Source organism: Tachypleus tridentatus, chromosome 6 (assembly GCF_004210375.1).
Source record: "Tachypleus tridentatus isolate NWPU-2018 chromosome 6, ASM421037v1, whole genome shotgun sequence".
Taxonomy (NCBI): domain Eukaryota; kingdom Metazoa; phylum Arthropoda; class Merostomata; order Xiphosura; family Limulidae; genus Tachypleus; species Tachypleus tridentatus.
Genome location: NC_134830.1, coordinates 58,822,888 through 58,847,166, shown reverse-complemented (window position 1 = coordinate 58,847,166; position 24,279 = coordinate 58,822,888). Strand labels below are relative to the sequence as shown.

General features: G+C 33.1%; 1 protein-coding gene across 1 annotated transcript in view; it reads left to right on the top strand.

Annotated features, from left to right (window-relative positions):
* Nucleotides 1-24,279, top strand: part of LOC143252614 (calcitonin gene-related peptide type 1 receptor-like) — a 150,553-nt gene that overhangs the window by 85,878 nt on the left and 40,396 nt on the right. Inside the window, exons 2-5 of the mRNA XM_076505017.1 lie at nt 9,231-9,586; nt 10,378-10,565; nt 13,056-13,181; nt 14,191-14,285. Of these exons, the coding sequence (XP_076361132.1) occupies nt 9,231-9,586; nt 10,378-10,565; nt 13,056-13,181; nt 14,191-14,285 (765 nt within the window). The remainder of the gene's footprint in view (nt 1-9,230; nt 9,587-10,377; nt 10,566-13,055; nt 13,182-14,190; nt 14,286-24,279) is intronic.

The window sequence follows — 24,279 nt, the reverse complement described above, 5'->3', positions numbered from 1 at the left end:
CTAAGAAGATATTTTCAAGTATCTGTTGCCACTTGTTGCAGAAATTTTGATCATATGCTCCTTTGTGATTGGTGCTTTTAATGCGAGAGATTGAGATATGTTTTGGTTATGTTATGAACTAGCGACTTGGCTAGTTGATAATGTTTTGTACGTTTCTAACTTTCTGAAGTAGTTGTTTTCTGGTGTAGTTGAGTGATTCGTCACTTGGTTCAACCGATGTTGGTTGGTATGAGGATATCGTTGTAATCGTGAGATGGAGAGTGAGGAAGTTTAAGGGAAGGAGGGAAAGGTAGTTGTCTTCTTCAACGTGTATTACTCATGGACGAAGTGCATTGCGGGTCATTGTGAGCGTTTATACTAACAGGTGAAGATTGTGTCGCACACGTGGTGTTTACACTAATATTGATTTGGTGAAGTTTTGGAAACAAAGAAGTGGAAGGATTTGTGAGTAAAGAAGAACGAATGTTGCTATTTGTTATGTTTTGGGAGAATTGTGATTTGTGTTTATTCATTATCAGAACATAAAGAAGAAGTTGAAGGATGACTGAGAGAGAATGAAAGAGCAGTGAATGGGTAGAACTGAGTGATAGAAGTATTATAGTGTGAAACCTTGGTCTCTTGAGGTAGGGAGAAATGTAGAATTTAGATAGGGGAAGATGAAAGAACTATTAGAAATAGAAATAGAAGATAACTGAGGTAACTTAGAATAATAAAACAAGAGTGGAAGAATACTAATGGGAAATAAAATATATTAAACATTTCTTAGAAGACCAGATGATCTTCAAGATGTCACTCAATATATATGATTCATTTGATTACATTACGATTCCCTGTTTTCCCTTGAAGAATGATCCATCTTTTGAAAGCGCTCGGATTACAGGATTTTTATTATTTTGTGTCTGTTTACTTTTATAAATTGTTTGTGTTTAAACACAAAGCTATAACATGAGCTATCTGAGATGTTTTCAGTTCAGGTATCGAATTAATAAGTTTAGTGTTATAACTAAAATTATTGCTTAGCCACCGCAGTAGGAGACGTATGTAATGTTTTATTTATGTAAATATATTTTATAGTTTTCGTCACTAATGGCTTTCAAGATACATAACTACTAAAGAAGTTTCTTCTTAATACAGATTGCATACATATAATTATTAATGAATATCAGAATTATGCAATGTTTCGTGATCTTTGTCGTTGTTGTTTTAGTGTGTGGATAGAACTTTTGTGTCTTTTTAATTTTTCAACAGAGTTTTAAGAAAGCAATTTCCATCTTTGTCTTGACACGACAGGTTGGTACTCAGTTTTGTTTTGTTTTTGGGTGAGTTAACTAACTCTGAATTTTCTTTTAAACTTGAATTGAGCTTGAATTAAACAGTTTCCATCCTTATTTTGAAACAAACAGTGGATATTCGATTTGGTAGTGGAGGGGCGTGAGTTAACTTTGGGTTTCCCTCAATCTTGAATGGAGTTTCAAATGAACGGTTCTCCCTTAATTGGACACAAAGTGTTTGTGTACAGTTTTATTTTAGTGTTAACTATCACTGAGTTTTTCAAAGTCTTAAATGAATTTCAATGAACAGTTCTCCCTTATCTGTTGGTGCTCAGTTTAATTTTTAAGTTGTTGTTTTTAGTGTAAGAAATTTCTGACATTTTCTTAAATATTAAGTGGAGTTTTAAGTGAAATGCTTCCTCAATAGAGACATGTTTGGTTTATTTTTTAAAATGTCGATTCTTCAGGATGTTTTGATGCAGTTTTTTTATCTCCAGTTATTTAATAATGATTAATTTAGGGTCAACAGAAAATTACCTTTGGGAAAAATAAGGAATCAAGCAGTAAGAAAAGAAAATACTCGAACTGAATCTACCCGTAAATTCTTAAATCCGTGGTCAGGAGCAGAGTTATAAATTATAAATGTATCTATTTATAATTAGTTTATTCTTTGGAAGGACACAAATCTGGTCCATTTATTTCTAATTTCTCCTGTGACGACCAAAGTAAATGTGCTCGTGAAATATAAATTATGTGGGATCGGGATTTCGTTTCTCTTAATAAAAAATGACAGAGTTAGCTATACTTTCCAAGGAATTTCTTAACTTCAGTATAGAAACATTTCTCTATTTATAGACCGTGTATAGTTTTGAATTTTTTTTTCTAATCTATCTGCTTTATCATTAAGATTACTTACCAACGTTTGATTTAAATTACAAATCAGTGCTAACATGATGCTTGACCTATTAAATTTTTATTTTTATTTTAAAAATAACGCCATCTACATGGCTCAGAGGCATTTAGTTTTTTTGTTGTTTTTTTTGTTTTGTTTTCAGAGCAAAGCTACATTGAGTTTTACTGTACCTTCCACGCAAAATCAAACCAAGATTTTAGGGTTGTAACTCATTAGGCTTACTGCTATCCCATAGGGGGATGTCATAGGGATATATAACGGTATGATTTCAGGCTCAATCTCTGCAGTGAACAGAATACAAACAATCTCACCAAACTTTAAGGTGTGGCAACAACTAAAATAGGACACAACGAATGCAAATAATCACGATATGAGTAAAATATTTATCGGTTAATTCAAAATATTGACATCATTGATTTTGCTAGAAAAAATATTTCTGGAAATTTGAGCAATTTTCCAAACGAAAAACTCATTTACAAAACTATTTTCTACTTAATGTCTTAAATGTTTAACAAAACATTATCGATAGTTAACACATTTTTCCCGCGCAGAACTTGACAAAAAAATCTTTAGGGCGGCGTTTTGACTAGTTTTTAAAATAATTTATTCTTATGAGTTTTATACATTAACTTAAACGTCTTGTTTTCAAATAACTCTGTTTTTTTTTTAAAACAGTAAGTCACTAGACGAGAGTACAGAATCCATAAACCAGATCCTCTCAGTCAAAAGTGATGAACTTTTAGTTTATGTCTTGTTATATTCAACATCAAAACGAATAGCGTTAAAACTAAACTCATGTTATTAAATTTAATGTCATTAAAACAATTCACATTATTTTCTTTCGTATATCCTATGACCGTTTTTGTGCTTAAATTTCATAAAGTAAATAAGAATTCCAACGTTTAAGAAATTAATAATAATTCACTGTTAAAAGATGAAGGCAATATTAAATTGAGTTTTAATTGTACAGAGTTTTTCTAATAGCATATTTTTCTCTTAACGTTATACTGTGAATTATTGAGTATTTCTGAACGTCCATATTCTTATTTACTTTATACTTGTTTTAGGTATTAAGGGTTCGGCATGGCCAGGTGGTTAAGGCACTTGACTCCTACTCTGAGAGTCGCGGGTTCGAATACCTGTCACACCAAACATGTTCGCCTTTTCAGCCATCGGGAGTTACATATAATGACGGTCAATCCTACAACTTGTTCTTAAAAAGTACACCAAGAATTAGCGATGGATGATGATGACTCGTTGTTTTCCATCTAGACTTACACTGCTAAATTAGTGACGGCTAGCGCAGATAGCTCTCGTGTAGATTTGCACGAAATTAAATCTAATAATAAGATAAATTTAATAGTTGTTTCCAGTATTAAGGGTTCGGCATGACCAGGTGATTAAGGCACTCAACTTGTAATATGAGGGTCGCGGGTTCGAATTCCTGTCACACCAAACATGCACGCCCTTTCAGCCGTTGGGGGCGTTATAAAGTGACGGTCGATTCAACTTTTCATTGGTAAAAGAGTAGCTCAAGAGTTGGTGGTAGATGATGATGACTATCTGCTTTTCATCTAGTCTTACACTGCTAAATTAGGAACGGCTAGCGCAGATAGCCCTCGTGTAGCTTTACGCAAATTTCAAAACAAATCAATCCAGTATTACGATAAATTTAAAGATCTTATGTAGGTAGTAAGATTAAAGAGCTCTGATGTATGAGATTAGCAGCGACTTATTTTTAATAAATTTCATTACTTGTGTTTAACTTTATAAAAGTGTAAAATCTCTAGTTTATGTAATGTTTTCAACATGGGGATTGGCTCCGATTTAACATGACGAGTTATTAACAAGATGACAGTTTTTAAACGGATATCTAGAGTTTATGTTTTTCAACTTGGAAATTGGTTTCGGTTCAACATGACAAGTTTTTAACAAGATGAGTGTGTGCGTTTTCTTATAGCAAAACCACATCGGGCTATCTGCTGTGTCGACCGAGAGGAATCGAACCCCTGATATTAGCGTTGTAAATCCATTGCTCCCTGCTGTACTAGGGGTGGGCAAATAACAAGATGACAGTTTCTAAACGGTTATCTAGACTTTGTATTTTTCAACTTGGGAATTAGTTCCGGTGTAACATGACGAGTTAATAACAAGGTGATAGTTTCAGAATTCAGTGACGTAAGAGTCGAAACGTCGTCATCATTCCGAAAAGAAAAAAACACTGCTAGAAATACATTTTATATAAAAATCCAACCGAGAAAAAAAAATTATGTTTGATTTTCGGCACGGCTTAGCCAGGTGGTTAAGGCACTCAACTCATAAACTGAGAGTCGCGGGTTCGAATCCCCGTGACACGAAACATGCTCGCCCTATCATCCGTGAGGGCGTTATAAAGTGACGGTCGGCCCAACTTTTCATTGGTAAAATAATAGCCCAGAGTTGGCGGTGTGTGATGATGACTAACTTCTTTCCATCTAGTCTTACACTGCTAAATTAGGGACGGCTAGCCTTGCGCTAAATTCAAAATAAACCAATCCAATATTAAGATTAATTTAGATATTTTATGTGCCATAATAAGTGACGGTAGTAAGAATAAAGAACTCTAATGTATGAGATTAACAGCGATTTATTTATTTTTTAATTTTATTACTTATGTTTAACTTTCTAAAAGTGTAAAATCTGTAGTTTATGGAATGTTTTCAACATAGATATTGGCTCCGAGTTAGTATGACGAGTTAATAACAAGATAATGACAGTTTTTAAACGGATTTCTACAGTTTGTATTTTTCAACATGAAGATTGGCTGTGATTTAAGATGACGAATTACTAACACGATGACAGTTTCTAAACGGATTTCTACAGTTTGTATTTTTCAACATGAGAATTAGCTCCGGCTTAACATGACGAGTTTATAACAAGATGATAGTTTCTAAACTCTGTGACGTAACAGTCGGAAATTCCTCATTATTCCGAAAAGAAAAAACTACTAGAAATACATTTTATACAAAAATCCAACAGAGAAAAAAAATTCTATTTGATTTTCGGCCCGGCGTGGCCAGGTGGTTAAGGCACTCGATTTGTAATATGAGGGTCGCAGGTTTGAATCCCCGTCACATTAGATATGCTCGCCCTTTCAGCCATGGGGGCGTTATAAAGTGACATTCAATCCCACTATTCGTTGGTAAAAGAATAGCCCAAGAGTTGTCGATGGGTGGTGATAACTAGTTGCCTTCCCTCTCGTCTTACACTGTTAAATTAAGGACGGCTAGCGCAGATAGCCCTCGTATAGCTTTGCGCAAAATTCAAAACAAACCAAACTGTTTGATTTTAAAGAGATCCTGCTAACGTTGCTGTGATCATGTAACACTTACCATGTGTTGTTTTATGCAAAGCTGGAAATTATCCAACAGTTTATTAAAGACTCTCTTTACTTTCCCTTCACCTATTTTTAGTTTATAAACACGTCATGATTATATTCGTATCTCCCAAAACCAGATAAGTCTAAACATAATACATAAGTAGTGTTAAAAACACAAACAATTTTCTTTTCTATAATCGATTGCAGACATGGTATTGTTTATTTAAATGTTTCTCTAGTACGTTCTTATGAACAGGATTATGGCATGCCTATTATACGTCTGATGTTGTAGCACAAATTTTTTACAACTATGCTTACCCACCAGCTTGCTTGTAAACTGTTTTTTCCCTATTCAATTGAAACTGGTTTATAAGAAGTGAAAAGTTCGTTTAATTTTATCACTTACACATACCGTAGTTGTTAACTTTGATAAACGAACATGGACTACGTTTTGTACAATGTCACCTTTTAAGACACAACGTCTTTCCCATTAAAAGTTCAGATGAGACAGGAAGTAGAGATAGAAATATAAACATCTGTGCTGTTATTTTGTTCGTGACACATGATTAAAGTAGATTCATAAATTACCGAAAGGGGATCCAGTATTTGTACGTAAATACTGTGATAACGAGAAAACTCTTCGGTCTTCGTCAGTGGAGAATCCAGAAGTTACAATAGTTCTCTGTAACTTTATTTAGGAACAAGCTTATTTATTTAAAGTCCCTCGCTGGTCGAACGGTAAGTCTTCGGATTTACAACGCTAAAATCAGGGGTTCGATTTCCTTCGGTGGACTCAGCAGATAGCTCAATGTATCTTTGCTATAAGAAAAACACATGCACATATTTATTTGAATATTGATTGCTCTAATGATATTACAAAAACTACCTGATGTCTACTGTCTTTAGGTTACTTCTTACCACACTGATTGGTTGCTTTAAAACTATCAAAACTAACTGGGAAGTAATGTTTTTGGTTTACTACTTGAAATACTGAGAGATTATTTTAAAACTACCTGACAAGTATTGTTTTTAGTTTACTCCTTAACACATTGATTAGTTACTTTAAAACTATCTACCTACCAAGTAAGTATTGTTTTTAGTTTACTCCTTAACACATTGATTAGTTACTTTAAAACTATCTACCTACCAAGTAAGTATTGTTTTTAGTTTACTTCTTAACACACTGATTAGTTACTTTAAAACTATCTACCTACCAAGTAAGTATTGTTTTTAGTTTATTTCTTAACACATTGATTAGTTACTTTAAAACTATCTACCTACCAAGTAAGTATTGTTTTTAGTTTACTCCTTAACACATTGATTAGTTACTTTAAAACTATCTACCTACCAAGTAAGTATTGTTTTTAGTTTACTCCTTAACACATTGATTAGTTACTTTAAAACTATCTACCTACCAAGTAAGTATTGTTTTTAGTTTACTTCTTAACACACTAATTAGTTACTTTAAAACTATCTACCTACCAAGTAAGTATTGTTTTTAGTTTACTTCTTAACACACTGATTAGTTACTTTAAAACTATCTACCTACCAAGTAAGTATTGTTTTAGTTTACTTCTTAACACACTGATTAGTTACTTTAAAACTATCCACCTACCTAGTAAGTATTGTTTTTAGTTTACTCATTTATACACTGATTAGTTACTTTGAAACTATCCAAATACCTAATAAGTATTGCTTTTAGTTTACTTCTTAACACACTGATTAGTTACTTTAAAACTATCAAAACTGTCTTACAAGTGATGTTTTGAGTTTGCTCCTTTAAAGAATGACTGATTACTCTACCCCTCTTTCCCCTTCCCTCGCCGGAGGCTAAGCGAGATGTCTAAAGGCTTATAACGCTGATTGTTTGGTTTTAATATCCTGATCCACGATGTGCGCAGCACAGATAGTTCATGGTGTAGCATAGTACTTAACAAGAAACGAATCAAATAATATAGTCTAAAACTATCAAAACTACTTGATAAAAATTGTTTTAGACAGAGTTAAGTTTTGGATGATGTAATGGTAAATACACTATACACGTATAGTATTTTAAAGTAAGAACGCTAAGTCTAGGGAACTATATATCACATTAATATTATTTCTACTGTTGCTTAATTACATATTACGTGTACGTAGGGTTTGTAAATTGTTACAGTATTAATAAGTTTACTGATAAGATACACGAACATTGAGTTTCCACTCCTTACGTATTTAATAAGGTCGTTGAAAAGAGTGATGTAATTCATATAATTGGTGACGATTATTTTTAGTAATATTATTATTCACATTTATTAGTATATTTAGTTCAATTCTTAATATACTGACCGCTTTTAACTGGTCACGTGAATTATTAACTGCTAAGAAACTAATAAGATTGTTGGCAAATCACACTAAGAAGTTAACTAAAATCACACTAAGAAATTAACTAAAATCTGAAACTAAAGTAAAATAAAAACGTATATTCTTTATGAATTTCTCTACATGACAATTTTCTCAAGTATACATTGCTTATTTTGAAGTGTTTTGTATTCGATTAACCTGCTAATGATACACTGCGTTAACAGATCGAGATATACTGTGAACAGTCAGACTTTGATATCTCATACAAGCTTCTGGGGTTTGATTTGAGGTACTTTTTGGCTCGTGAGACATTATTCTTTAAGGGTAACTGTTATTGCAACTGGTAATATTATATGAAACGCTCAAAATATATTTACTTCAGATACCTCGTTAGTGTTTTCAGACGTAGAATTTAGCAGTAATATTATTATATTCTATGACTCATTGAAAGCTTGTATTTGCTGTATAAATAAAGTATAATTTGTTGTTTAAAAAGATAGAATGGTCTGATTGAAAGCCTGTGCATTTCCTGTAATATAGGACGACTTTATACGGATGCCATTAGAGCTACCTCATAAATACATGTTCATTTAAGGTTTCACCCAGCAATGGATCTGCGTTCCGATTTCATTCTATTATTGAGAAAGTATTAGTTTTATTTCTACCCATAAAAACATAAAAAGTAATATAATTCTTAGTTAGCTAATGCTTATATAAGACTCTTAATAATATATACTGTACTACTTCAGACTATGGATTTACTCTAAGATGCTCGTCTCGTGTCAAAACTGAGACGTTCAAATTAAAGAGCGCGAGCATTTTATTTCCATGATTGTTTTCTATGATTTTTAAACTTAGAAAGAAGAATACCGAGTTGCTCGGGCAATATATCAATTAATACACTGTGGTACATTGTGTTACGTGAATCAGATTCACTTGATCCAGGGCCTTATAATGTGAAAAGTAATAAATGGTATATGTTGTTGTTGTTTTGAATTAAGCACAAAGCTACACAATGGGCTATCTGTGCTCTGCCCATCACGGGTATCGAAACCCGGTTTTTAGCGTTGTAAGTCCGCAGACATACCGCTGAGCCACTCGGGGGCTAAATGGTATATCATGATATTTTAAACTTCAGACTAAATCTCTGGGTACGAATACCAAAGACATCTCTGTTTTACAGAGAAACGTTGCCGTCTCGTTTCATGAATGTTTTTCACATATCTTTGTTTTATATAGGAGTGCTGCCATCTAGGTTTATGAGTGCTAAAAACATTTCTTTGTGTGACAGAGGAGTGCTGCCATCTAGGTTCATGAATGTTAGAGATATTTCTTTGTTTAACAGAGGAGTGCTGCCATCTTGGTTCATGAATGGGAAGATTCTTCGTTAAAATTATTCGGTGACAAATGGGAGCTGTTGTCAACAAAGTGGGACGTATCTCCTGCAGAACGTAAAGTAACTTCAAAATATTTGGGTCTGACTGGAGCAGGTCGTAACTGGAATACACTGTGGGGCCCAGGTCGCTTTGAACGTGCTATGACTCCACTCCTTACCACCACAGCTACACCACTAGAATTTGTGGAATGTCGGACACAGAAAGGATACAAACTACCCTGGCAGCATTACGTGTATGACACTTGTGCTTCTTGCTATCTCTATATGCCGACTTGGGCTTTCAAAACAACCAACCCCAAGTTTCGGTAAGCAGTTTTGGACATTAGAGCTCACTTTAGTATCTTTTTTTTTAATTTTATCTTTAACATACTGTGTTATTTTGTTGGGGGATTCTAGTGCGTTGTACAAATATAACAAAGTGACAAAATAAGTTCCATGTGTAGCATTTGCAAAATTCCATAACTTGCTTTAATTGTATAACATTCGGTTGCTTGAATATTTTACGAGTTAGATTCTGAAACCTAACATAATTACACTATGTAACACAAATTTTGTTCCTGGATAGTATGTGTTATTTCTTAATTGCTTACGTTGTAAAAGTACAGAAAATGGCCATTATTTTCCTTCAAACTTTGCTTTTGTGACCTGGATAATGAAATTTAGAAATTAACCTATTTTCTATGTAAAAACGGGCAAATTTGCACATTTTCATTTACATAAGTTCTGAATAAAACAACACATGAATCGAAATTTGCATGTTTTTATACTAAAGTTGTGCAAAAATGTTTAGAAGTGAGTAGTTTTTCGAGATTTTTGACTTTAATGTAAATCACTTTCATGTATCAGCCCCCAAATATAGTCTCCCATCATGTTTTCGTTATACACTCCCAGGTCACAAAAGCAAAGTTTGAAGAGAAAAATAGGTATTTTCCATTTACTTTAGGCATAAGTAATTGAGAAAAAACTTTCTACCCAGGAACAAGAAAAAGTAAAAATTTTGTTACATAGTGTTATAAATAGATAATACACAATATTGCGAGAGATTTGGTAAATTAAGAAATTGTTGGACAATTGTCTATTATTTTTAATATTTCAGGTATGTGTCCATGGGAAGATTGAAGGACCCGATGACAAATATTACCTATCTAGCTGAAACAAGTAACCGAAGCCACCCAATTTTTAAGACATTTTTATCAACATGTTATATTGAGAAATGGGTGTCTTGTTGTGAAGCCGCAAGAGAATGCTGTAAGAAAATGGCTACTACTGAGAACATTGAATATGGTAAACACAACTCTGATAATTTGATGTTATGATTTTACTTCATGAAACATTAATCACGTGCTTAATAAAAATGATATAACGAATATCTTATAAATAACACTGTGAGCAAATGAAAATTAAGATTATTCATAGAATAATTATTGGTACAAATCAGTTAGTTAACCATTTCTTTCTAATACATAGAAAACCCAGGTTCTTCTGGTAAAACGATTCAAGTATAAAATTTAATTGATATTTTTACTTTCATAGTAAATTTTATGCACTTGGCTCTAGGCCAACTACAGATCTAGTGATCCCACACTACGTCTTTACTTTTTAGTCTTATTATACCAACACTCACTACACTTATAAGGTTTCACGGACTCTTTCACACCCGTCAAAAATTGTAATGAACAGACAATGATTGAACTATCCTATCTGGATAAATGCATTTTAGCTTTTATGACTCTTCCTGGTTTGAGAAATTAAGCGTGAAGTAACACATACACACACAGAGGGATTTCATATAAGTTAGATTTTTTAGCTCACGCAAACATATGTTTCTATTCATTGTTGCCATAAACAATGTTCATAAATCATATTGTAAAATTCAAGAAATTATACATGTTTGTTATGAAATACAATCGCAAAAGTCTATGAACTGTTACTGCAATCAGGTTGGTTCTTGGTACAATATAACTGTGAGCCCAGTTCGATTCTTTGTAGAAATGCATATATATTAACCCATTTTAATGCTTCAAAGATTATTCTACTGCACACATTTCAACCACAGAAAACAAGATTTCTTCATCATCTTCACTGGTTTACTTTTAATAATCTGTTTTCTTTCATTGTTCTTCTGTTTTATAAAGAACATCTGGCTGCAGATAGTAAATATACTTTAGGCCAGAGAATAGGGGTTAAATTTATTAAATAGTGCCCGGCATGGTCAGGTGGTTAAGGCACTCGACTCATAATATGAGGGTCGTGGGTTCGAATCCCTGTCACACCAAACATGCTCGCCCTTTCAGCCGTGAGGGCGTTATAATGTGACGGTTAATCCCACTATTCGTTGGTAAAAGAGTAGCTTAAGAGTTGGCGGTGGGTGGTGATGACTAGCTGCCCTCCCTCTAGTCTTACACTACTATATTAGGGACAGCTAGCGCAGATAGCCCTCGTGTAGCTTTGCGGAAAATTCAAAACAAACAAACTATTAGATAGTGTATTACCATTATTGCGTGGGCCGAATCGTTCAGATACCTTTTAAACTAACTAATACTTTACGGGTTTCACTCCCTAGATTATACAGTAGTATTATCCGCTTATTCCACATATTGAACTCTACTTATTTCTGGCCCAAGTTTTAAAGCTATAAACATCGGGGTTGTGGGGTGGTCTTGTTTTTACACTCTTTATATATCTTTCAACTAAAAATGTTTTGTTTTTTTCAAATAAAGTCATTGTCTATGTGTCGCTATATATATAAGTGTCAGCTTGATATAGGAAACGTAGAATATGCTTTTTACATAAAGGCTAAACCTAATCGTACAGTATTTATGTTCCCAATTATATTCTACTTCTGGTAGAAGCCTATATACATATTGCACTAGATACATATACACTTGTATAAGGCACAGAAAATCTGTAAGCCTGTCTGTTTGTCCGATATTTATCTAATACTAGATTGCCAGTCCAATCGCAACTAAACTTTGTGGGATGATAATGTGGAACAACGAGCACATTAATAGTAGTTCAAAACCTTTTCCACCCCCATTATTACACTCTCTATGGTGGAATACGGTAAAAAATGGCCGCCATTATTGCAATAATACATAAACTCGGCTGAAGTTTTTACTCAAACATTTACCATGAGGCTGATATGAAGAGCCGTTCCTTGAGTTATATCAACTTTCTACTTTGACTCTTGACATTTCAAGTTCAGTTTGTAAGATATTTCTAGGCCTAATGACCATCAGCTAACAAATCACTGTGAAACACTGTAAAAGGACATATAAAACTGGGTATTGAAGGGGGAGAGGTAACGAAAACATACTTCTATCACTACATTATCTGCTACTTCTTCCTACAAAGTTACCTTAGCCATCGCATAGTTTAAATTATTTACATCTTTAGTTATTAAAGTTATAAAAACTTTAGGTGAAGTGTTAATTAATAATGTGTCATGTATTTTGTTAACTATCGTAACATCCACTCCCTACATTTTTTGTAAATCCATAACCCACACAAAGAACGGGTATTTCAGCTTCTAAGAAATAAACTATAAATGATCAGAAGAAAAATATTCTATCTGATGAAGTTAAATCTACAACAAGCGTTTATCTTACCATATTTGTGTCACTTCTTTCTACTTTAAAATACATTTAGATTTTGATATAATGTGCTGATGAAAAGTAGGACAAAGTTTGTAGCATTTAACATAAGTATCGAACATGTTTCTTCTGTAAAAAGTGTAGTAATGAATCACTATCTATAACTTTTGTGTATTTGTAGACACCCCGCATTGTCCACGAACTTGGGATGGTTGGCATTGCTGGTCAGACACACCAGGTGGAAAAACAACAAGATCTGTTTGTCCTGATCATGTCTACTTTAAAAGTGACCCTCCGAAATGTCCTAGTAAGGACCTTTCTTATTTTATTTTCGCTTTAGAGATAAATATATATGACTAGAATTTCTATATATAATTCATAGCATCGGTAGTTTTAGTTCAAATGACATACAGAACTAGTTCCATATTTTCTTTACTTTTGTTGCTCCATTTTACCTCTTATTAAGCCTTATTCTTGTCCCCAACGCCTTCACAAATAATCAAAACAAATCAGACAATAGGGGAGAGTGAAACAAATATTTCAAAAGTGCTACCTTTAAGGAAAATGCTTTATTTTTTATTTTTGAATTATCTTTTAATCTTCACAGCAAGAAGAATAAGAGACTAGTAGTTGTTAGCTATGTCTTGAATTCGTTACGTAAACGTTTTAATGTTTACGTGCAAATGTAAACTACAAAAAGAGGATATGAATACTGCCTAAATATTTGACGTTTTAAGTTATATTCTTCGTATAATGTTTGCAGTTCTGTCAGAAGTAATGTATAAATAAACGTAAAATTTACTTTAGAAAGTTGTACTTAAAAGTTAGTCTTAGGAAAATTCCAACTTCAAATAATTAACACCTAATATTAATATGGAGTGGCTTGGCATATGATTGTGAGCACCTCCAAATCCAATGTTATTATTGGACAAAACTACAATATACATACATATCCATGATATATAACACTACTAAACATGAACTGTTTAAAATTTGGATAACGAAAAATTAACAATTCCTGATGCAGGTGTTTCTGTTAGGCCCAGCGTGGCCAGGTGGGTTAAGGCATTCGGCTCCTAATCTAAAGGTCGTGGGATCGAATCCCCGTTGCATCAAACATTTTAACTTTAATGTTTTTATACCTGTTACTTATAGACTAGTTTTTAATAGTCTTAAGAGTTACTGAGCTTATGGGTAATGTTTTTATTTGTAAATTTTTAAAATTTATATTTTAATCTCAAATTTTAAATTATTTTATCTTTCTTGTTTTTGTTTAAAACAGCCCGGATGTTATTGTATTTGTTTTATCTACACAGGATATGCAGAAAAAGTGTGTTGGTCTAACGGTACGTGGTTTGTCAATGACCAGAACAACGAGTGGACAGACTATCTGAAGTGTGGGATCGTAAAGGTATGGCATTTAGGTGATTGTAATATTCTGCTCAGTAACCGTAACAAGTAAGCAATTTACAGTGTGGTACGAAAGACATTTAGGTTGGCCTTTGCTCTTAGTACGGGGTTATAAAGTTAGCTAGACTTGTCTTTATTTTAAACATACCGAGGAAAGGTTATTAAAACGTTATTAATTTCTTGCCTTGAACCTTTATCCACGATATAAGATTTAATTTCAATACCAAAAAAATAAAATAATTAACATAACAAATTTAATGGATTTGGATCAAGTTAGGGAACTTAACTAACTCTTACTGTTTACAAGTTAAAGTTAATTGTCATTTCAGACACTATAAAAACTAATTTAAAAATACTTGAAATAATGCGAAATAAGATTCGCTGCCATATTCACTTGGCGTAGAAAAACTTTGCATGGAAATATTTATTTGTTTATGAATATTGGTATATAGCACATTTTTGGCATTTTTCCAATCTTTAGGGAATTTATTTAAAATGTGATTGATATACTTAAAGACTTAACGTTTTTAAGTTTAATGTTTAAACCTTAATGTTTAATAACATTCATTAAGTATTAGCTTAATATTGTTTGTGGCCATTTTCGGCTTAATATCAACAAATGTAAAGAACAGTAAAGTATAGAATATCCAGACGAAGAGAAACGTAAAATTATATTACGCACAAATCTTATCATTCGTAGTTAAGAAACTTCATTCCATGTTTGACCATAAGGTGAGATAGTTTTCATTTTATGTTAGTTAAATGTAGCATAACTTCTTTATGTTTCGTGGCAAACATGAAACCGACTATATAAGTGTGCAAAGCAAAAGTTCTGAAGAATTATTTTAAATTTCAGAATTTTAAAGTATATTAAATATGTGCGATTCTTTCCCTCGCTTTATGTGATTAATGGCTGGAGTTGAACACAAGCGTGCTAATTCAGTTTCATAGTAAATATTGATAACTTAATAATATTATGCTTTTATTTTCAATTCTTGTGATTAGTACCAAAAATCTCGAACATTTCAGCCCTATAATCTTCAGTATAACAAAGTAGGAATCTTTCACACGCTCTCTGATGATTATAAGTTGAATGGGATAATATAAACCTCAATAATCTAAAAGAAGCAAATTTCATTGGCTGTTTTCACATTCATGCAGGCAAGTCTTTGAGAGTTTCACTTAAACTATTTCAAAAAATAAGAATCATATCCAATTAAATTCCTCGTAACATCTACTGGTTAATGTTTCTTTCTCCTGCTTAGTTTAGACATATAACCACTTTAGCTTCATTTAGATTCTGTTTTTATTCTTCTGTGGTGCATTTGTTTGGCCGGTTGAACTTAAAAGCGTATGTAATGTTATATTAATATATTCACAATTTGTTTTTGTTAGACGTCGATACTATCGTAATATTGGTTGCATTTCTATTTCGTATATTTATTCTAATAATGTACATTTGATAGCTAAAACAAAGAAACCTAATGCTCTCGTATAGTATTTTAAACTATTATAAATATGTAGATTATAAATATGCATATTATAAATATGCAATTTTATATTATAAATATGTAGATTATAAATTGCATATTATAAATATGCAATTATTTATCAGTTATCATGTTGTTTCTAGTGCACGAGGAATATATGTTTTAAATAATTATAAATATACAATTTACGATTGTTTATCATTAACTCTGACGTTGCCAGTGTGTGTGGAGTGTATGTTTTAAACAATTATAAATGTGAGATCTAGAATTATTTTTCAATGAGCACATGGTCGCCAACGTATGAGGGACATATGTTTTAAATTATCATAAATATACGCTTTAAAATATTATTTATGAGTTATCATGAGGCTGTCAACGTATGAGAAATATATGTTTGAAGAAATTCTCATATGATGGATGAATAGGTTCTCAGGTGCTTTTTTAATGAGTTGACTGTTGTATTAGACTTGTTACCGTTTAACTCCAGAAAGAACCAAACAATGTCAAGAGTCAGGTACAACAAGGACAAATAAAGTGACAGTGTCGTCATAAACAAGAGGAGTGGATTGTCTGGCGGCTGAGGTATAAACAGTACAACTTCATAAAACAAGTGTTTGAATGAGTTTTTTTTTTCCTTTTATACCACTATTCTGGTGGTCATTTGGCAGGAGTCACAGAAATAATCACGAAGTACAAGTAAAACAGAAAAAAAACACAAAGATTAAGTGACCATTCAGGATTTGAGAAAAGGAGAAGAAAACAGACATTTATTATCGTTAAATTGACAGCCTGTATTGTCAAGAAAGAAATGAAAACCGCTGTAATAAAGTATCGGTGGAAATCAAGCTCTGAGCGCCACATTGTTATGTATATATTCTTACATACAGCGGTGAATGGTGGACAATTTCATCAACTTTGACAACCAAACTATAAGCTATTGAGATGTGGTCTTAAAGATGATGTTAAGGATATCGTGGACATGTCATATAATGAATGAAGATGTGCTGATAAGAGCTGTACCATACAGAAATAAGATAATAACAAATACAACTCCAGTTACCAGGTCATGCAATTAGAAAGAACAAACAAGGGAATTTAACATTAACATGAAAAATTGAAGGAAAACGAAGTAGAGGTTAAGTCCAGTAGTCTTAATAAATGGATGAACGTGAGTGAAGCAGAAGCGTTGAGAGCAACAAACGGATAATAATCTGTGGGAGGCAACGCTCTGCTTGAACGTTGCATTCAGATATAAATAGAGAATAAATGGAAAAGAATATCCAGCATTCAACATAAAAAAGACACACATTTAGTACTTTAATTATGTAAGTTTGATATGATTATGTGATGCTTGTTGTTATATATAATTCTATTTGTTTATAATGTCAAGGTTTTATCCCAAGTGCTTTATATAGTTCGACCTATGAGAACTGTTTTTTGTAACTAAGTAATTGAAATGGTGGGATGAACATAAAGGTTAATTATGAACTATTAATAACTTCGAATTAAATGTAAGTTAACATTTTAAATAGAAATATAATAACTGACAACAGAGGCGTTTTTTGTGTGTTGTTATTTAACCAGGTATGTTGAATTTAGTGTCAATGACTTTCTACAGTGTGGTGTAATAAAACTAGTGTTTAAAGTTAAAAACATTAGTTTTATTAAACTTTACACTATATACACTGTAAAATCCATTTATAATCGGTATCATATGCACTGTAAAAACCTGTTAGAATATTGTTATTTTAAATATTAGGTGAGATTGGATTAAACCATTTATTGAATTATAGTACTTTAGTTTTAGTTGTTAGATTGGATTATACCATAAGAGAGTCATAATGACATGTGCTCTGCTTCACCTTGTTTACTTGACGACTGACACTTAATTTATTCTTTTGTTTTTCTACTAGTTTGGATAAAATATGTTAGTTTTTGTATAGGTTATCTTGTCTCTTTTACGTTTTTTGGGCCACGAGTAAATCACGCTTTATTTCACTAAACAACTTTTCTAATATCTTATTACTGCGATAATCGAATACGTAAGCATCCTATATTCCGAGTTCAGGAATATTCAATATGGACTGTCCCCTCCTGAAAAAAGAACTGCGCGTATCGATCACATATTATTTTCAGGTGTCATATATATATAATAAACTCGTTTTGTACCATTTAATAAAAAATAAAACTTGTGTAAATACTATTAGATTTAATTTGATTTATTTTAATGATCACCTTATTTAAAAAACTAGATCAATTTCAGTCTATTAATTTATGGTTCCCCCTTGAGTGGAAAACCTTGTTACGCCATTGGAATAACAGAGTGTCATTTCATTCTGTGACAAGGATTCAATTCTTGGTTATTGCAATGACCAAACGCCTCTGTATTCTATATTTTGAAACTCGGAATAATTCAGATTTAATCACGAATTTAAGTAGCTTTGAAAGAGAATCGTAACTAGTAATAGATTTCATACTTTTGCAATATATATGCTTGAATATTCTTAATATCAGATAGATAGGCTTACATGGGAAGTACCCGTGGTGGGCAGAGAAAAGATAGCCCATTGTGTAGCTTTGTGCTTAATTCAAAACAACAACAACTACATGAGAAGTATTAAGTGAGTTGCGTGAAAATGTGTCTAATTGGGATCTTGATTAAATAGGTCTACTGTTTTAAGTATTAGAAAACTTAGACTTTAACAACTTTAATCTTAAGTCATTTTAGAGGAAAATATTTCTAATTAGCAGGTATTTAAACTCATGTGAAACTTAAAATAATCCTGGAAGGTCAATAACTAAAATTATGTACGAAACTCTCATTTCGCCACCTGCAAATTTAATAGATGATACGCAGAGTTATTTAGGGATAAGAAAGTGATAAAATGTCTGGAAGAAATAGCTAAATTGAAACTACATTTTTTTTGCATCTTCCAAGTTTAACGTTAAATCTCATAAAGTTTTGCGATAAAATAGCTTCGTGATTTAGGAATAATCACTTTAATCATGGATTTATTGAGAATTGAATGATAAGCTTTCATAAAGTTTCTTTCGTCGGATTAAACACTAATCCTATACAGTATACATGTGTTGAAACGATAACTCACCATGTAGTAACCCTAATCCTATACAGTATACATGTGTTGAAACGATAACTCACCATGTAGTAACCCTAATCCTATACAGTATACATGTGTTGAAACGATAACTCACCATGTAGTAACCCTAATCCTATACAGTATACATGTGTTGAAACGATAACTCACCATTTAGTAACCCTAATCCTATACAGTATACATGTGTTGAAACGATAACTCACCATGTAGTAACCCTAATCCTATACAGTATACATGTGTTGAAACGATAACTCACCATTTAGTAACCCTAATCCTATACAGTATACATGTGTTGAAACGATAACTCACCATTTAGTAACCCTAATCCTATACAGTATACATGTGTTGAAACGATAACTCACCATTTAGTAACCCTAATCCTATACGGTATACGGTATGTGTGTTGAAACGATAACTCACCATTTAGTAACACTACTCCTATACAGTATACATGTGTTGAAACGATAACTCACCATGTAGTAACCCTAATCCTATACAGTATACATGTGTTGAAACGATAACTCACCATTTAGTAACCCTAATCCTATACAGTATACATGTGTTGAAACGATAACTCACCATTTAGTAACCCTAATCCTATACAGTATACATGTGTTGAAACGATAACTCACCATTTAGTAACCCTAATCCTATACAGTATACATGTGTTGAAACGATAACTCACCATTTAGTAACCCTAATCCTATACAGTATACATGTGTTGAAACGATAACTCACCATTTAGTAACCCTAATCCTATACAGTATACATGTGTTGAAACGATAACTCACCATTTAGTAACCCTAATCCTATACAGTATACATGTGTTGAAACGATAACTCACCATGTAGTAACCCTAATCCTATACAGTATACATGTGTTGAAACGATAACTCACCATTTAGTAACCCTAATCCTATACAGTATGCATGTGTTGAGGCTCGGCATGGCCAGGTGGGTTAAGGCGTTCGACTCGTGATTTGAGAGTCGTGGGTTCGAATCCCCATCGCACCAACCATGCTCGCCCTTTCAGCCGTTGGGGCGTTATAATGTGACGGTCTATCCCACCGTTCGTTGGTAAAAGAGTAGCCCAAGAGTTGGCAGTGGGTGGTGATGACTAGCTGCCTTTCCTCTAGTCTTACACTGCAAAATTAGGGACGGCTAGCGCAGATAGCCCTCGATTAGCTTTGCACGAAATTCAAAAAAACAAACAAACAATACATGTGTTGAAACGATAACTCACTATCTAGTAACCTAATCCTCTACAGTATACATGTGCTAAAACAATAACTCACTATCCAGTAACTCTAATCCTCTACATTATACATGTGTTGAAACAATACGTCACCATCTAGTAACCTTAATTCTATACGGTATACATGCGTAAAAAACTAACACTTTTCACTTTTGGCTAACAAGTATACTCTAACACACTTATGTTTTCTCTCGAGCTTCTAAACACTTTCGATTGTTTATTATTTAATTATATGTTATTTCAAACAATACATTATATATGATTTCTATCAGACAGATTTATAACAAACACATAATAAGAAAAATAAATAATAAGTTATTTGGCAACAATAAACTCACTAAAACACTATATCATTTGTAAATACTGTAATGTTGAGAAATTATGTTGATTTATGGCATTCAAGTATCTTCTGCTACAAATTCGTTTAAAAGCTGTGTCGTAAAGTTTCTTTCCCCAAATATTATATATGTGAGAACAAAAGCGAAACTTTAAGACTTGAGAGAAACGGACACCGTAAAGATTAGTGCTACTTGGAAAGATATTTTTTTTGTTTACGAAAATTAAACACTTAAGCAAGTTATTTGGAATGTATGAAATAATTTTGTCTCTAAATTTCGCACAAAGCTACTAGAGGGCTTCCTGAGCTAATCGCCCCTAATCCAGAACTTATAGATTAGAGAGAAAGCTGCTAGTCTAAGCCAACCACCGCCAACGAGTAGTGGGAGTGATCTTAACATTCTAATATTCCAAATGCTGAAAGGATAAGCATGTTTGGTGACGGTATTTAAATCCTGGGCAGCGGCAAGTTTCCATACTTACAGTGCAAAATCAGAGGTTTTATTCCCCTCAGTGGTCACCGCAGGTATCCGAAGGTGGGTTTGCTCTGAAACATACACTAATGCTAGTTTCTTTTTGCAGAGTCTGAGTCATTTTTACAGAGAAACCATTCAACCCATGAAAATTAGCTGATCCAACTACTTGTTTATACAATTTGAAACAGATAACTACTTCAATCGTTTCTGTTTTCGCATTGGGCGTAACCTATTATTTAGCTTGCCGGACTGAAACTCGTAGGGTCCATGGATCGCGTTCCATTGACCCCATACTATAGAGCAGTGAGTGAGTTATAAGATTGGCAGTCGTTCCCACTATACGATCAGAGAAACTCAGAGGAATAGGATGAGTGCTGTTGAATAGTAAGCTTTCTTTTTTCTAGCCTATCAGTTAACTATTTAGGACGCTAGTGAAGATATTCCTAGTGTGAGACTCTCCACTCACAAAACGAGGGCCATGGAATCCATTTCCCCTCACCAAATATGGTCGCCATCTCAGCCGTAGGGACGTTATAAAGTGACGGTCCCACTATTTGTTAGTAAAAGAGTATTCCAAGAGTTGGCAGTGGGTGATGTTGACTAGCTGTTTTCCCTTTAGTATATCGCTACTAAATTAGCGACGGGTAACACAGATAGTCTTCGTGTATCTTTGCGCAAAATTCAAAACAAAACAAACTTTGTGTAAGCTTTACGCAAATATCCAAAATAACCAACCAGTTTTATCTATCATAAGATTTTATAGAACGTTTAAAAGACAGTTTTACTTGTGTTTTTGACATATTTCTCTTTAATGTTCCGAATAAGTTTGTCCAAAACTTGAAATTATTTGATAGTGACTGTATTAAGTATATATTGAATAAGAAAAGCAAAGTTATATCAAGGTTCAAATTACTTATATTATCAGAATGTGAAGGTAAATTCGGACTTTTTAAAGTTGAGGTTATGTTACGGATTTTATCAGGCGCTAAAAACTGTTAAGGAAAATTTCCGTTATACCTGCAAGTTCCCGATGTTACACTGTCGTGCCTGACTATGGTTTCTAATTTCTACTTTACAGATCTAGTGTTTCTACCAACTGTTGAAAGAGTTAGTGTTTAATCTGATACGTAGTTGATCCGTAGCTAAATCTGTTCAAGAACTGTTTACGAAGTTACTTATTAGAACCTTATTAGAACTGAATCATCTAGTCACAGTATATCTCATCAGGGCAACATTTTAGAACAATTAATTAAAAGTTTAATACACTGTTTAATACACGACATTTTATTAGATTTCAAGAAATAAATGTCGTTTTTGAACTGCGAGGTTTAGAAAATTATAAACTTGTGTTGTAAAACATGATTTAATCAAAGTAAGCACCATTTGCTTCAACACACTTTTACCAACGTGTAACAATACTGTTTATGTCCCTGCTGTAGAAATCATAGTTTCTATGGTCAATAAACTCCCTGAAAGCTTCTTCTGCAGCTGCCTGGTTTTGAAAGCGCTTATTGTTCCAAAAGTTGTCAAATTGCTTTAAAAAAGAAAGAAAATCACCAGGGGAAAGGTCTGGGGAATAAGGTGAATGAGACAGAACCTCGATTCCCAATTCGTTCAATTTTTGGAGCGTCATCCTTGACAGGTCTCATTACGCCGATTTTGTTGATCTTCAGTCAGCTCATGCGGAACCAACTTGTCCAACTTTTTAGTCTTTCCAAACGCACTGAGTATTTGCTTGTGCCTAGCTTTTCTGCAATCTCACGTACTGTTGTGCGAGGGTCTGTCTCAACTACTTTCCTTAATGTGTTTTCATCTAAGGATGGCTTCCTTCCACGACCTTTGTGGTCTTCAAGACTTCCATCTCCACGTCGAAATCTTTGGAACAACGCTGAACTATATTTTCAGTAACAGATCCATGGCCAAATGCCTGGTTGATGTTCCATATAGTTTCGGTAGCTTTTCGTCCAAGATTGAAGTCGTAGAAGAAAATCAGACGAAAGTCTTTCTTGTCCATGTTGCCTTGAAGGTTACGAAACTTATTCTTAGTAGAGTTGAAACAACAGACACTTAAGGCAAAAGTTGGATTAAACCAACTCAATATTCAGCTTCTAAATGTCATTGTGAGAATTACGACATTTATTTCTGAACAACCTAATATTTAACTACAAACAAAGTCATTTCGCCTGAAACAATACAGTTTAGATCTCTGCTAAAACTCTGCAAAGGGGACAGAGAATAAACAGTTTTGTCTTTCATGCGATGATATTTTTGAGCTCGTAGAATTATGTAGTCTTTAGTATTTTCTTTATATACCTTTCAATTTAATGGAAATGCATTTGACTAGTGTTATTTGCTTTAAACACACATTCAACGAATTTAGAAAGACACGATAAAGTCAGAAGCCTTTGGAAACTTTTTTGTTATTTAAATAAGCGCATTCAATTTTTCATTCCTTTTCTTTCATTATTGCTTTTAGACAATTTTTCTGACAAATACACCAACTTATAACGTTTGTTTTCTTTTTTTAATTTGGTGCAAACCATCATGAAGGTTATTTGCGCTAGCCGTGTGTTAGTGTGTTTTCTTATAGCAAAGCTATTAAGCTACTCTTGTACCAACGAATTGTGAGATTGATCGTCAATTATAACGCCCCTACGGCTGATGTGACGGGGATTCGAACCCGCGACCCTCAGTTTACGAGTCGAGTGTCTTAATCACCTGGCCATGCCAGTCCAAATTTAGATGTGCTAATGATTTAGTTTCAGTAGAAAATGATCGCATGTTCTGACACTATCAGAAATTGTTCACTAAACTATTTATTTTGAAACTAAAATGTACAAGTATTTGCTGCAAAATATGTTCATGATTAACAATTCCATCCAAGTCATAGTACTGTCTTCGATTCTCCTCGGTGGACTCAGCAGATGACCCGATGTGGCTTTGTTATAAAAAAAAACACATACATAGTATTTTCACATAAATAAAAAAAAACGAAGGACGCCCTCTTTCGAAAGAGTATATTTTATAATATATCTATTTTGTTTTCTTATTTTTCTAAATCACAGTTAAAATAATTAATGAGTATAATAGTTAAAAAAATCAAAAAGAGTGTTTCAAAAAACGTTAGTCAAAACACAAAAGTAAAATTCATTTCATTACTAAATATCCTAAAAAAAACATACCGGCCGTAATATCCAAGATGTAATAACTACAACATTTCAAATTTGCGATTTTTTAGTTTTTTACACAACTATTAAGTATTGTCGTACATACCCACACAAACACACAAATGTATATATATATATATATATATATAAATCAAT